Genomic DNA, 16,464 nt, shown 5'->3' on the forward strand with positions numbered 1-16,464 from the left:
AACCAAAAACCAAGGAGGAAATGGAAAAAATGGAAAAGCTCCATGCTAAAAATTTGAAAACTTTATAGTAAAACCTGGGTTTGTCATGAAATTTTTCAAACAAAAATTTGAACTTTTTCTATATCTGTATTACTTATGTGGCTCTATATTAAATGGACTGCCTAAAACTTTAAGTTTTAGGAAATTGTTAAAAACATTTCCCTGTAAGATACAATTGCTCGCTATTCAATCGATGTGTTACAGATATGAGCTTTTGTACAGGAAAAAACTTCACACGGCAAATTCACAAGCTTTTGCCAAAGGTTTTCAAACTTTTTATACTATTAATATGTATTCTAATATTCAATTAGTAACAATTAGTAAAAAAAAACAGTTACATAAGCAAATGGGGAGCCATTCAGGACTTTTTAGGCAAATTCACTGTGTAATGGAAACTGAGAGTTGTTCTAAAAATCAGCCCTATGCTTCGCTTTTGTGCCATTTATGCCTTTGAAGTTTTAAAGCATTCAATTAGTTGGGGTTTGGTTGTAAACGTATTAAATATACAGTAGGACAACAGATTATTGGACCAGCTTAGAAATTGAAACAACAAATAAGTACTCAAGGAAAAGATTTCAAATTTTACAAAGCAATAGTCTACAAATGTCAGACGTCAAAACTTGAAAAAAATGTCGAAATTTTTATCCAAAAGCTAACTTTTCATCAACTTTAAAGAACGAGTTTCCAAATTCGATTTATTTTTGATCAATAGTCCAGATCTAGCTGAACAATCTTATTCAGATCTCCTGCAATGTACATATGTATACGCTACGCTGGAGATTCTTGCCCCAAGAGCTCCATGAAATCTTCCCCCATATGTCCAATGCTATAGCTTCGGAAAAAGTGCAGTCCTGAAAAACTTTTGTCCATAGTTTATAGAACATTACGGTGTATTCCTGTTGAATGTAAGCGTTCGTATGTTTTTAGAGAGTCCAGACCTGCCTATCGTACGGATACTCTGTGGAGAGTGCACCGATTATTTTGGGTGAAAGTGTACTTTACGCTGCACTGCAAAAAGTAAAAAAAGAAGCTGAGCAAATATTAAAATGAAGATTGTTATCACAGAAATGGCTGTCAAGCGTTGAAAACGTATGTATAAAATTTTTATATTATTTAATTGATGGAATTCAACTTGATCATTACGATCCTGCACTCGAATATTTTGCAAACCCAAAACAAACAATTACGGATTGGTTCAAAAACCAGATAAATTACTACTGTTATCCGGATGGACACCTTAATGTGAACGGCGTAGTTAAGCAGGAAGCCGCAAAAATTTACAATTCAGAAATAACGAAGTTGTACAACACCTTTAGACGCTTTTTTATGATTTTTCCTGATATTTAAATTGTCACTGATCAGTCAATTTTAGGATGATTCGAAAATCGAAAACGGTTTTCAAAACCCTGGACCATAGGGAAAATTTTGAATTCTCAGATTTTTAAAATATTGCGACTCCCCCTAGAAATTTATATCACAAGGTAAAAAAATTGTTAAAAAGCATTTAATTTTAAAATTTCTACCATAATATCCGATGAGTACGTATCATGTGCTAGAAAATCGAAGCGAAAATCGTATATCAGCATTTTCTGATAAAAATCGTGAATTAATAATATTTGGATTAGTTTAACTCAATGGTAAATGTCATACGAAATCAGCCTGTCAGCCTGTGTACCTGTATATGAAGGGGTAGATTGTATATTTTTGCATCACTACGATCTTGTATTTATTATTATTCTTGTCTCATATCACATGCTTCCAGTTGTGAATACTTGTAGGAAAATTATTTTTCCCATTAGTATATACATAGGCTACCACCGTTGGCACTGTTGTGCGAAATAGGTTTTAGACGGAAATATACAACCTTGGATTTGCAATAAATAAACGATGAATTTTATCGTATAGACTGATAATGCCTGTTGAAGGCAAGAGTTAATAGCAATAAATTATAGATTGCTTTTTTAACCATTTTTAACCGTTATGGCATTATCAGTAAGCTCGGAAATAACTACGGGCATAAATAAGTAATTATCGTTATAATGGACGTCTAATGCTAACTTACTTGTTTCTATAAGCGATATTAAATAATGTCAGTTAAATAATAGACAATTTGGCAGATGATTTGCAAATGATGATACAATATTATATCTATACTCATGTCTTCCGGGAATTCTACTCTTAATTTGGTAGAATTGTCAGGTCCTGCTGGCCCAGCTGTAGGAATGTTCCACATAGTTTTCTTTAAGCAATTCCGATTCTATTGCGATTGAACTTTTCAGTCAGGATAAAAATAAGGTGACTTATACGGAAACCATACGTCGTCAAATTTTTTTGCAAATTCCATGCCATTGGATGTTATCAACATCTAAACAAATGTAAATATTTTCATCAGTTCAAGTTAATTAATTATTCGAAATGTTGAAAACTAATCAATCCAAGTGAACTAAATCGAGTTCTGACGTCCAACATATAAGACTGTCCAAGACATCCTAAATTTTTTTTACTTCGGTCATAGGGATGATAGATACCTTAGCGAAAAGTTGTCGAAGTGTAACATTTTGTTTGCACGTGAAGATGTTTCGCTAAAAGCGATTCGTAGTGGAAACCAGGTCCTTATTTGTTAACGTCATGACCCAGTTATTCGACCCTGTAAACACATTATACATTTTTAATTTGATTGAAACATGACTAAAAATAAAATTTATTGATGACCCTAAGATGAGCGATGATAAGTGAAAAAAATTAAAGTTTATGAATGAAAATTTGTTGTTGTCGCAATATGAACACATGCTATTAGTTTGAATGAAATATGACTAAAAATAAAATTTGTTGATAACCCTAAGATAGGCGATGATAAGTGAAACAAATTGAAACTGATGAATGAAAATTTGTTGTTGTCGTATTATGAGCATGTATTATGAATTTCGATGAAATGCGAGTGAAAATAAAATCTTGGATTGTTGCCAAGCTGACACTGAGGGCCAGGCACTCACTTCACAGTGTGGATGGTCGGGATGTACGGAGCGAGTATGGATGGAGAATTAATCAAAAGAATAGTGGGTGGTGTGCAGTGTCGAGTTGCATGAGTATAAGTTTATACGCCCCATTACTGTTTCAACAATAACACAGATAATTCCAGAAATAAAGTTGTGTACGTATATGCATACATGCGATAGCGAAATGTAATTGAGAAAGTTCGTATTTTATAAAAGCTTTACATTCATTTACATTTGTTCATGTTTGTGTTATCCCTGAGGGGCTAAAGGACTTCAGCAATATATGTATGTATGTATTCATAACAATCGTAATTTGCTCGAGGATTCTGTTCGATATTAAAGAAAGTTACCACTTACAAGGCATCATCGTCAGGTGTGTAGCTCTAATTCTGATGGGACTAATTTTAATTTTTTACAAAAAATACTGTGTACTGTGTTTTACCCGTGTTTTTTTGATAATAATCGTTTTTGAGCAAGTGGCGGGGGTTTCAAGTAAGTTTTCTTAATTTAGAGATTTTCAAATCGCTTAACTGTTTTAATTTTGGTACGAATTAAAAAATCTAAAACATGTATCCTCGGAACTATTAATTTTAGTTTTTAAAAATCAATTTTCAGCAATTGGTAATAACTAATTTCAGTCAGTTTCGATCAGTTTCATCGTAATCATCCATCGATGATTACATTTCGATGATCCATTTCATCCATCGATTTAATCGGAGATTGTTCTTGTGAATCATGATATTTCTACGAAACCTTAGTTGCATTGAAGAGCACACAAATTGCACAAAATTGCACAAAAATTGTATAAAAATGGCACAAATTGCACAAAAATTTAGACGACTGCGATATACGATTGCGACAGCGAGGAAGTCCGATACAAACAAGGAAGCAAAGGAACAGTCGACTTCATGGTAACTGGGCCTCAATCATTCGCCTACTCCTACTCCCCTCAATTACTACGAAATGAATAATGAGTGAGTAAATAATTCATTGAATTAATAATGAGTTTTTTATTCACTCAATTTTTTCCTGTTAAATACATAAGGCGAATGATTGATTGAATGAACGAATTATTTATGGAATGAATGAATAATTAATGCATAATTGCAATTGAATTTCGAAGTGAATGAATTTTGAATGAAGGAAAAATATTTGAACAGGCACTGTAAATTTGTGTAATTTCAATTTATTACACATTATTGCCAGATAAATATATATCTTTGGGGGACTCAATATTCTCGAGGGAGGGCACGCAAAAGAGTAATAAATTGAAAAAACCCCCCCAGTGAGCTGGTCTCTTACATACATAATTTCAAATTAATAGGTAGCGTCAGGGTGAAACACATACGGAAAATAAATGTGTAATTCTTATTAAGAGCTTATCAGAGAAACCGATAAGGATAAAAAAATTGGTCGTTTACACGAAAAAAATATTGAGGCCACCCATTTATTAATATATCAGCTTGGTTACTCCAGCAAGGAGTAAATCGTAAACCCGGAATCGGGCAGGTGGGCAACTTGATCCTCTGCCGCGGCAGAGACCGGAATTCCCCACGATTTCATCAATTCGGCAATATTGCGTTGCACCACAGTTGAAAAAATAATGAGCCAGGTGTCACGCTTCTCATCATCGTTCCTTGGTAGTTCATCCCCCGGAAGGTCGCGATACCTCTGGAACACCTCTTTGTAAGCGGCCCATCCAAAAATTCGTTCCAATTGGTAATAGAAAATTAGACCGCGGTCGTAGTCCCTTTGAAAATTTGGGTAGTTAATTCCATCGGAGATATACTGAGTTATGTACCTCCGAAGGTTTTCAGGCAGTAAGATGTGGGGACGAGTGTCTGGCATGGGGTGACCCAAGAATTGGTTCATGACGTACATCGAGAATATGTTGCAGGTGACTTCCGCTGATTAAATTTTGGATCATGAAACATTTTTAATTGTTGATTTCCACAGAAATAAAGCCTACATGGATTCGTTTCATGTATATGTACAGCCAAAGAGCTGGTGCTTTGTTTGCTTTAGTCAAAATACTGTTCTTTTTTGGCAGTTTTAAAATTTCTGCATTTGGAACTATAGCATACTGTATGTACACGTGATGCCGCTAGGTGGCGTCTGGTTGAAAACAAAACAGCACGAATAACTTGCAAAAACGCAGGCAAAAAGGAATTCAGCCTTACACATGGTTTTACTTTTTATCGACTCTTTGAAATTTTATTTGAACTTACAAAGCAAGCTTGTTAGCGGATACACTCAGATTTCGATGGGAAAAATGTTAATTTATACAGGAACCAAAATCAGCATAGCCGTATTTTTAAATACATTTTCTTGTATGCTCGATTTTGACTGCGTGGCGTAATTGTCAAAATCATTATCAGCCAAGATCTAAGGTTTTCAAAACGCTATAACTTTTTGAATTTTCCCACGATTTCAAAAAATCAAGAACACGCACGCTTAGAATTAGTCCTACTGCAATGCAAAAATTTATCTTTACAAAATTTTGCAAATTCGAATTTTGTCGGGAGTTTACATATTTATAAAATCACACGTTGGATAAAATTCGAATTTGCAAATTTTTTTAAAAATGAATTTTTGCATTTTATATAAACTAATTCTAAGGATACATGTTCTTGATTTTTTTTTAATCGCGCGAAAATTTAAAGAGTTTCAGCGTCTTGAAAACCTTAGGTTTTGGCTGAAAATTTTGCCACGCGTTTAAAATCGCGCATTCAGAAAAATGCAAAATGGTCAGCTTATTTGTGTTCCTGAACAAATTATCTGAATGCAGCCGCCAGCAACCTTGCATTGTTTGACAAGTGTACATACTTCCGCCTTCAAAGGTCCACTCGTTCCATTGATGGTTGTGCCCCAACTCATGAAAGAAACCCCAGTTGTCGCCCACATTTTGGCGCATAATGGTCAAATTGACGCTATTTCCCGCCGATCCGAGAAGTGCCATAATTGGAAATCCGGAATGCATATAGCCTCCCCCAATATCAGCGTCGAACACGAATCGTTGGTAATTCTCAGAACGAACTACGCCAGCAAAGTCAGAGATAGAATTGATGACATCGTCCCAAAATACGAGGAGCTCAAACGGATCTTCTACAGTTCTTGCGACATCTGCTGGAACGGAAAGTACCACACGTTCGCCGACAAATTCTGACCATGGAGCACCAAAATATCTAAAATATAGAAGTAATATGAAAAATAGTTAATTTATCGAAGTGAAATAAGGACTTCCAGTGCTAAACCTAATTTCCTAAGATAATGGGCAATAACCGGGGGAAAAGACAGCAGACAGACAGACAGACAGTGGCAGTATTTAGCGTCCATTAAAATCAGCGGGAAATTAGGAGAAATCAAAAAATTTGATGAAACGTTATAATTTTGTAAATCTTTAAAATCGGTGGATTTTACAGTTCATGACGAAACGGTTTTAAGGCTAAACCGTGTCCAACAAAACAAGTACATCACCAGGGTATGCTACCCTAGGGTTTTTGGGGGTATTGGCTTTTTGCGGGTTTTGGTGGGTTTTGGGGTAGCAAATATGTGCAATGCCCACGGGTAGTCGGGGTAGTCGGGGTTTTTAAATTTATTGAAGGGCACAATACATGATAAAAGTTAATTAGCTCTTAAAATACAATCAATAAGCTGTTTTTTGCGAAATTACTGAAAAATTAGATTCTTGTCACTGCTTAGAAATCTTGAATACATGGGATATTGACTCAGTTTGCCCCCAAAACCCCGACTACCCGCAAAACCCAGGTGAAACCCGTGGGTATGGGATTTTAATAGCAAAACCCCGTGGTTTTCCTTACCCTGTACATCACTACTACAGCCGAAAGCAGCAAGGGTTGTTTAACTTCTAAGGCTTTTCTATCTACCCCTACACCGGGGCTTAGCAGTAAGCTTTTAACCTCAAATTGGAATAATCTGCGATCAGTAATACAAACCTTAACCGGGCATTCTACTTTAAATAGCTATCTTGGAATAATGGGATTAGTTGATGAGGCCACGTGCCTGTGCGGCCGAGGCCCTGAGACGGTATTTCATTTTCTTGGATCCTGTGACAAGTACTGTGCCCTAAGGTTAGAACTATTTGGAGGCACGATGTGCCGCCAGAGCAAATTGTGACTCTGCCCGATCTAATTCAATTTATAATCAGATCAGGGCGGTTTGCAGGTCAAGTTTGATCTGTAAGTCGTGGGAGTCATAACTCAGCACAATAAAGCGGTGTATACGGGGAGGCTGCAATAAGTCCTTAGTGCTTGCGCAGCTGACGGTTCGGTCTAACTATGGCAGGATAGTCACCCCACCGATACATACATACATCACTGCCATTTTCGTGATTAATTCCAAGGTCACCGTTAAGAAATATTGTAGAAATACCTTAGAAGAAAAATGGCCTGTACAGGCCTTCCTACTCCATGCTGTCGGTTTTTGTATGTTTGCACGGTGTCTTTGGAATTACTCGAGCAAATAGTAGTGATGTACTCGTTTGTTGGACACGGTGTAGCATAAAATCATAGGACAAAATATGGCATTAGGGAATCCAGCTACGGGAAATTTTGCATTCTAATTAATAGAATTCTCGAGAATGTAAATGTCAAAATTTACGGGAAAAACTCGTTTTTCAAAATTTCGAACAATAAAATATACCGAATAGTGTCTCTCCACTCTTGAACCGACGTTGTCCCCTTGAAAAACGAGGGGCTGACTACTCCCCCTGTCACGGTTACATTCAAAATTTGAATAGCCTCGTCCGAGACGACGTTTGAAATGTAGATCAATCCACCAAAAGGACTCGATATAGTAGTTGAGGCACCAGCAATTCTACAGCAAAAATATTTTAATCGTCACAGAGAGATCTTTCTATTTACAAGGTTAGTAACGGAAATATTTGGTTCATTACCACCGAAATTTATTAAGTTGACAATACTTGAAGGTTAACAAAGCTTTGCCGGTTCATCTGGCTAACAAGGTTTTTAGTTTACTCTTGAGAAGAAACTAATCCACAAACTAAATTCAAATTTGTTACTTTTTAGAAAAAAATTCAAATTTCCGATTGTTCTCAAACAGTGGGTAAGAAAGCAGTTGTGAAATTTAGTGCCATTGACAGACATTGCTACTTTCTGGTTAAGTTTTAAACACTAACACGATCACTCAATGCCGTCCCTTCTCATCAAAGTCATAAAAATTAACAAAACATGGACTCTGTAGTAACACCTTAACAAATTCCTCATTTTAATGACCAAACCTTATAAGAAGTTACCTTTTAACGATTACAATCATTGGGTACCTAACCCATTCCGTCTTATCGCTTAAGTCATCCCTATGGCAACCAATGCGTACCGTGAAAGCCGATATATTTGAAGTCGCCGATAACCCTACTGTTACAAGGGTGCCTGGAGGAGCATAACTTCCCGTACTGTACCAGTGAGAGCTGTATCCCTCAACTGCTTGAAGGTTAGGTTCAGGCTTCTCGAATTTGCCCCATGGGCCATCCTCCCCATGAAGTTTAAGTCCCGTACGAAATTGTCGATATGGAATTGAAATTTCTGCCACGGTTTGTACTCTCACAGTTGAATTTACCGCTCCAGGAAATATGGCGCTTGACGGGTGTGCCGTAACTTCCTGAGCATCGAAAACATAAGCCCACATAGAAAATTCTGTATCAACCTGAAATTTATTGTACGGCGTCCATGCCACGGGATTTTCTTTACTGGGAATAATGGCTGTCAAGTTGGATATGGCATTTTTTAAGGCTGCTAATTCGCCGATGCGATCATGTGGGAGGTGTTGAATTGTGTTCTTGATTATCCCACCTTGTTGGTTGTAGCTTCCAGGGAACTCGACTTCCGGATTTGTTAGAATAGTGAGGATGTTTTGAATCACAAGATCACTATGCGTGTCAACCAACCAGGCAGTGGATGTATTAAGGTTGCCGTTAGGTGATGTGGCGAATGCATATTGGGACAACCAAATCATTCCGGCGTCTCGGGTTAGTCTGTTTCCGTAAAAGTCCCAATTGACATCTGCAATCCAGGAGGTCATCGCTGTCACCAGGGAGCCACCTTCACTGACATATTGCTTTATAATATCGACGAGGTTATCTTCCAGGGTATATTGCCACATGTTTTGCATGATTAGGACGTTGAATTGTTTCAACACGGCTAGGTTACTTAGACTGGAGAATGGCAAAATTTGGGAGTCGTACTGCGTGTAGTTGTTCAGGAAGTTGTTCAAATTGGGGGCACCAGAGTATCCTGATGATAATTTACATATTAGTCAAGGCTCAATTTGACGCAGTTATTTATTTACTTTATGAACTTTTCTAAATGTTTCGGGGGCAACACACCACATGTACAGAATAATGGCAACGATGAGTGACTTTTGGGAACTTGGGTGGTACACTTCTAATAAATTAAGGCATATTCCCAGAATTTTTTCGGGCATTTTGAGGTAAGTGGGTCGATAGGTGGCGCTAAGGTATTGCAAATTTAGTGGTCGCGCACTTTTTTTTACTAGGTGCCATAAAGTATTCGCAATAAACAAAACAGGGACACTTTTAGATAATTACCTTACCTTCAAGAACTGCAGCCTTTCGACCAGTTACATCACTCGAGGTCCAATTACATGCCCAATTTATGGAATTTATGAGGAATCTATCCGAATCGACTAGCCCTGGTCGGACACTTAGTAAGCTATCGTGTGACGCCGTTATGACTCTACCCGCTCCGTAACGTGATGCGGCGGCGATAGGAAACATCTGTCCATTATCGGTGCCCGATACTATTGGGAAGGAATTGTTGCCAAAAACAACCATTACGCCAGGCACGCATCCGTTGCAATAAATTTCGTTAACTCCATCAAGGATTAGTTGCAAGTCTGCATCTGATAATTATAAGAAAATTAGCTGCTATTTGTATTACAGGCTAAATGGGCGGTTGCAGAAAAATTACAATAATGGCAATGTAAGTAGCCGCTTAGATTTATGGGCATCACTAAAGCGGCAGTTGATCAACTACATACAAATTTCTCAAGTACCTGATGCAACTCCAAGGCGTAAAAATACGCTAAGAACAAGGACCAGCAACATTTTTGATTAGCCTCCCTGCTACTATTAAGTGGTGATTTAATTGGTATGGGGAACAATTGGTCAGTTTTCTCGGTTTTATTAGCAGATCCTATATATAGAATAACTGTTATCTACAATAGTTCTGATAGTCTGGGATGGGTCAATTGGAGTGATTTATATAATTCATCAGCCCACCTGTCGGGTTTCCCGTAAAAGCTGAACATAATCACTCATTAAGTCAGGTATGTTGGTCGGTTAAATTGCGAGAAAAAGTTGAATCGCTTTAAATCTTTGTTTGAAGTCAGAGCTAGTAAAACCGGACTAGCGTATGTGGCAAACAAAAGGAAAGGCTAATGCAAAAGAAATATTTGCACATATCTTGAAATGTTTTTGTTAAATAAATTTTATGTCAGATGCCAAGTTGGGAGATAGGTACATGTGAAAGGTATTTCATGACCGTCGCGTCGAATCACCTTAACAAATAACATTTGGTTCATTTTTTGTATGTCTCCCTTGGATGGTGGACTCTCCTTGGTCAAATTTTCGATTCCCATAATCGTCTTATATAAAAATACATATAAATTAAATTTTTGTACAAAGGGTCAATAAGACCCTGGTACATCTATGGGTTTGAATTGCGACCGTATAAAATTTCTATGGCGCGTAAACTAATAAAAATCAAAGCGCCCAAAGTTCTTCCTCTCCTCAGCATAACTCTTATACCGTTAAAAACTGGATAATCGTAAATTATGTAAATTAAAGGTGCGTGTACAGGTGGGATTAAGGTTATAAAACAATGTTTTGTATAACATAATGTTACACAAAAATGAACAGATAAAAGTTGCGAATTTGTAATTTACCATCGAATTATAAAAATTTATCCGGTACATTTATCCCACCTGTACCCGCGCCTTAACGTGTAAAAATAACAAATTACACAATTTGTTGGTCATGTAATTGATTGGTGAGGTTGACATGCAAAAATCCCTCGCAAGGTTAAAATGATTGATCATAATGATTACATAATAATTATAATTGATTACATAAACTGCAGACGGGAATTCGCCAGAACTTGGAAATTAAACTATTTTGTTAACTGGATTAAAGATTAAGGATTACTTTTTCTAAAAGCTGGATTAAATTTTTGGATTGGGATTAAGCTCAAACCAAGATTGAATTAATTTGAGATAAAATTTTCTTATGGGAAAGCACGATTAATGGATTAAGATTGATTAATTTCGTGACTAAGGATTACAATTTTTGAAATGGATAGTAATAATCCCAATTTTTACTGACAGCGTAAAAATAAATTTAATTCTTTCTAGTAGTTAACTTTTAACACAATCTGGTTTAATAATTAGTAGGATAGGCTAGCTTAATGGTGATTACGTCGTAGCTGAACGCTTTTTGGACAGGAGGTAGTGTTGAACTTATGTTGACTTGATTTTTGCCGGATACTTTTTCACCGACCTTATGCTTTCAATATAAGCCATTAAATATAAACCGCAACTCCTTTTTTGAAACCGTACCAATTTAGGAAATATTACTATTTAAAAAAACATTGGAAAATGTTACAGACAATGTGTACAAGGAGTACAGTCTTTACTGAAAACCCGTAGACAAAAATCTGTTATTCGCCTTACCCCAAAATGGGAGTAGTTAATCCCAAAAAGTAATCCCGATCGGCATTAAAGGATTAAAAATCTGAAACTTCTAAGGATTAAGGATTAGTTATTTTTCTAAGAATTGATGGATCAAGGATTAGGGATTAATTTTAAAATAAAAAGTCCAGTCCTTAATCCCGATTAATCCAAGCTCTGTAATTCTCTATGTTGCGTAAATAAGTTTTATCATTAACATTGACATATTTGTGTTGCAATGTACGATTCCCTACTCAAAACATAATTATGTACACTAACAATTTGCAGGACACCAATTAGACACCTACTAAAGAACCTAGAAAATAGATTTCTTAGAAGATAGATTTTTTAGAAATATTTTTAAACGGCGCAAGGCATTTCTTCGGATCGATTTAATTGACTAGAATATGCTATTGCGTTAAAGATGTAAAATTCGCCTTGATGAGAAATGTACATAATTGCTAAAAATATAAAAGTGTAGTGGACAATATTGGGTAAATTTTGCACTTTGTTCTATTAGTTTCTATTTATGCAGGCCATTATACATAAGCATATAAAATTAGCGGTGGAAATATTTTGCAGATAATTATATGGGTTAATTTCGCACAAATTGGTGCAGAGAGAGTACTGTGGACGTGGTACATAGAGTTTTAGAACTGATCTACATTGAAATTCCATATACGAAAAAATAAAAAAATATTCAGCTTTTTTACCACACCCCTTTTGGTAGATAAGGTATGATGCCCTTTTTCTTACACCTTAATAAATTTGCCCAATCCTCTTAAACCATAATAAAAATCTCACGTTGCCCCATCTATTTTAAGGATTGCATCATTTTTAGATAGAGACCCAGATATTTGAAGGTTGGGTTATTTTGACTTGCACTGGATATATTGAGCATCATCATTAACGTTTGGGGTATAGCAAAAAGGATGAGTTGCAGCGAATTCGATAGTACGTCAATGATAACAACAGAAGATAAAACTTCCAAAAATAAAAGTAAGTATGTAACAAGATTATGTAAGAACCGTGAACGTATGTATGTATATGCATACATTGTCGAATATACTACACTATAAAAAAAATTTAACGAATCAATACCGATGGAGTCAATATATATGACTTAACCGCCTTGGTTACAATTTTGGTTGCGATTGGAGACGATATTGATTCCATTATTATGAATTATGATAAACAACCGAAAATATGATTGATCCGAGCACTGTCCACGATCGTGTTGTACGACGTGTGTAGTACTAACTAGTGAAACTCGCGAGGTATGGGTTGGGTGAAACAAAGTTATGCATGTATTTGGAAGCTAGTTGAATTAAATTTTAATTGTTCTCGAGTTTCGACTATCCAACTATGAGTTTGTCATCAATCTTGATTATTTCAACATCGTAGTATAAATCGAGTCGTCCACACGGTCACCATGTCGACGTACGTCAAAAGCATGTTGATTTTTGAAATCCTCGCCCTCGCCTAAAAATATGTCTAAAACCGTTGAAACAAAAATTTCGACATGTAACACCATTGACCTTATTAACGTGGCGCCGTGACCTTGGTCAACCTTTAACCAAGTCTCACTCCGTTCACTCCTTTCGAGAGTTATCGAACCAACAGGCGGGCGGCGTAGGTCAAAAGGTAACGGCGGCACTTAATAAGGACAATAGTGAATCGTCGTAATTGTTGTTTCAAAGGTTTTAAATATATTTGGGGCCGGGAATTTCAAAAATCGACATGCTTTTGACGTACGTCGACATGGTGACCGTGTGGACGACTCGATTTATCTTACGATGTTGGAATAAGCAAGATTGATGACAAATTCATAATTGGATAGTCCAGAGTCGAGAACAATTCGAATTTAATTCAATTAGCTTGCAAATACATGCATAATTTTGTTTCACCCATTGGTTACAGTTGTTTGTAAATTTTTGTTTAAAGATATTTCCACGAAGCCTTAATTAGACGGCCGACGGGTTGTTATTCTAGGATAACCTCTTGATACACGTGCTTTAATATTCTTATCCAACAATTTAGGTTTGATGAGGGACCCTAAAATGTAGCAAATCAATGCATCCTGTTTGAATCTAAAGTAGTGTTCACGTTGACAACTCAAACTTGGTTACCGCCCTGTTACAGATAAATATGCTGAATTATTCAGCCTGAATATATTCAAGCATTTGTGAGCGGTATTTGTGAGCGGAATTATCAAAATTTATAATAACTATTTAGATTGATTCTCTATTTTGAATTATCGTTAATAAATTGCGATTCGCTGTATCACAATTCATATATTTGAAGTAAATCATATCCTTTATGCCACTTCGATGGTTCGAAAGTGGATTGTTATAATGACGTGGTTCGGCGTTTATCTCTTATTTAATTATTTACATAAGTCAAGTATAAGGCAACAACTGTCACGCTTCCGGCGAAAGCGACGAATTAATACATTTGAGTTTTAACAAGCTTCTTCCTGCTGCTGACCAATGGGTGCGAGAACATTGCATAAATTATTAACCGTAAATGTTATTTGCCGTAATATTCGCATATTAAATCAAGTGAGTTATGTGAGTGAATAAAGTGTAGTGCTTATAACAACTACACAATCATTGGCTTAAATTAAATATTATCAAGATAGGTATTTTACTTCTCATTAATTTAAGGACATGAATATGTAATAACTAGCCTATATGCCCGTCCTAAAGACGGGCCACATGAAATTCTTTGATGTTGCTAAGGGATTTTGTCGACGTTGCTAAGGAAATTTTAAATCACAATCCTTACGGCAATCAAACTTCGTACCTGTTCCCGGAATGGTAGGTCCAGAAAGCCCACACCCAATCAGAATGCAGGAATGTATCGAAAATTCGACGGGACTGACTTTTCGAAATTATAATATAGATTCTCAGCATAACGAAATGTGAGTTTAAGATTACATGTTCCAGATGTTTATCTATTGAATATGCCAAAGCAGAGGAAACTTGAATTTAAGCTGCCCCCAGGGAGGCACAAATATTTGAGTACGTGGAGAAATATTATTCTCAAGCATGAAGCCTCATTCGACCCATACCCTTGATGCAAGAAGTTCCTAAAATATTTAATCCTTAAAGAACCAGACGAGGTATTTCGTTGGTTAGGGGGGTGTGGTTTGTCCCCCATATTTCCAAGCCTTGTACATTTCTCGCAAACATGCTACAAAAGGATTTTCTCACCATTTAAAAATTAGCACCCACTAATTTTAGCTTTGAAATCTGTAAAAAAAAATGTTTTCAAGAGCATTCCTTGGTATCAGGCGGTTCTTCGAAATTGCCGACTTCTACAACTGTCTCTTTCTTACGGTTGATCGGAAGAACAATGTTTTAATTCCGATCGATAAAAGGAGACAAATCAAAACATATTTCTGGATTGCCTTTCACGCGTTTCACTTGTTATGCCAAATGATATCAATTAAGACTAAGTCGTCCGACTTAGTCCTTACGGTTGGTGGGATGACATTGAGTGGCGCCTACCTCCTGGCATTTGTCTGGCTCTTCGATATCAAGCAAGATTCCACGCCGGGCCAACTTATGAACTATATTGCTGCAAGGGAAGGTACAAATTAAAGGGAAATAAATGATATTTTATAATTTGTAAATCCTTAATTAATTAAAATTAAATAATTATATAATTAATTGTTAATGTAATTAAAAATTATTATTATAATTAATTATTTTCTTCATAATTTGATGTTTCAGACAAAAATAAGAATCTGGCAAAGTTATGATTTCCACATGTATGGCAATATTGGTTCATCTGATTTATTTGGCCTGCTGGCTAGTTCCTATTTCAGTGGCGACGTTGTGCCTGCTTTGGCCGTGTTTTCCATCCTTGCTTTCCTCGTTACTTTGCAGCACGGAATGCCGCGGGTGGACTGGTTGGTGGCTATTGATTCAGGTTGCTTTGGCCATCGTTGAATTTGTCGGATATCAAACGGTCTCCGTCTCAGCTGCCCATTACGGAATATCAACCACTGGAACTGGAATCGCTTCCTTGTGGCTGTACTGCAAAGAACTTGAAATAACTGAACATGCGAAGAAATTCAGGTCTTACAGGAATCTCAAGATATTGGAAAAAATTGTCAACGCGTGTATCAGAAATCGAATATTTTTAGCAATCGCCTTGGGAGGTCCATTAGTGCAAGTATTGGTTGGATATACAATAATACAAATTGCAAATTCCCCCAACGTGACTTTTCTAGCAGGGTCATCAGTCATTTATGTCTCAATATTCGCTACGACAATGTTCTACTTTTCAATTGCAGCCCAAGTTAATCGAATGAGCAAGGACTGGATCAAGAGACAGTTGAGGGTTCTTCAAAAAAAGGAGGGTAGGAGGCTCCAATCCTTGATGTCCATAAGAATCGAGTTTGGTAACAACTTTGTAGAAACTTTGACACCGTTGGTTGTCCAAGGATTTTGCATCAATGAAACCGTGTCGTTGCTGCTCTTGAGCAAGTAACTGGGTGGAATTTTTATCATATGCGTCTAAGCCAGTTCTATAGTAAATAGTATACACGGGGTAAACCGCACTAAGTGAACCACGAATGCGGTTTCCATATTTTCAGAGAGAGCGAGAGAAACCCGGGTTCTCGTGGGTATCCACCACGTCGCTCGTAAGGGGCGGATGAGAGTCGTCTCAAACCGGGGTTTTGAACCAAATTGTGTTG

General features: G+C 36.7%; 1 protein-coding gene across 1 annotated transcript; it reads right to left on the reverse strand.

Moving 5' to 3' along the window:
- Positions 1 to 4,336: 4,336 nt before the first annotated feature.
- Positions 4,337 to 7,379, reverse strand: LOC110850494 (TRPM8 channel-associated factor homolog). Its single transcript, XM_035852445.1, has 3 exons — positions 7,369 to 7,379; positions 5,862 to 6,220; positions 4,337 to 4,942 (listed from the first exon to the last, which is right to left on the reverse strand). The coding sequence occupies exons 1-3, from the start codon at positions 7,377 to 7,379 to the stop codon at positions 4,503 to 4,505; spliced, it is 810 nt and encodes a 269-aa protein (XP_035708338.1). The 3' UTR covers positions 4,337 to 4,502.
- Between the last annotated feature and the right edge of the window lie 9,085 nt (positions 7,380 to 16,464).

The sequence above is a fragment of the Folsomia candida genome, unplaced genomic scaffold, assembly GCF_002217175.1.
Source record: "Folsomia candida strain VU population unplaced genomic scaffold, ASM221717v1 Fcan01_Sc005, whole genome shotgun sequence".
NCBI lineage: Eukaryota > Metazoa > Arthropoda > Collembola > Entomobryomorpha > Isotomidae > Folsomia > Folsomia candida.

Bases quoted from the DNA above. Each gene is read 5' to 3' on its own strand.
- LOC110850494 (XM_035852445.1), bottom strand. The intron at 4,943-5,861 runs GTATGTACACTT...AAATTTAATCAG, and splicing joins GTGGACCTTTGAAGGCGGAA to CGGAAGTCACCTGCAACATA.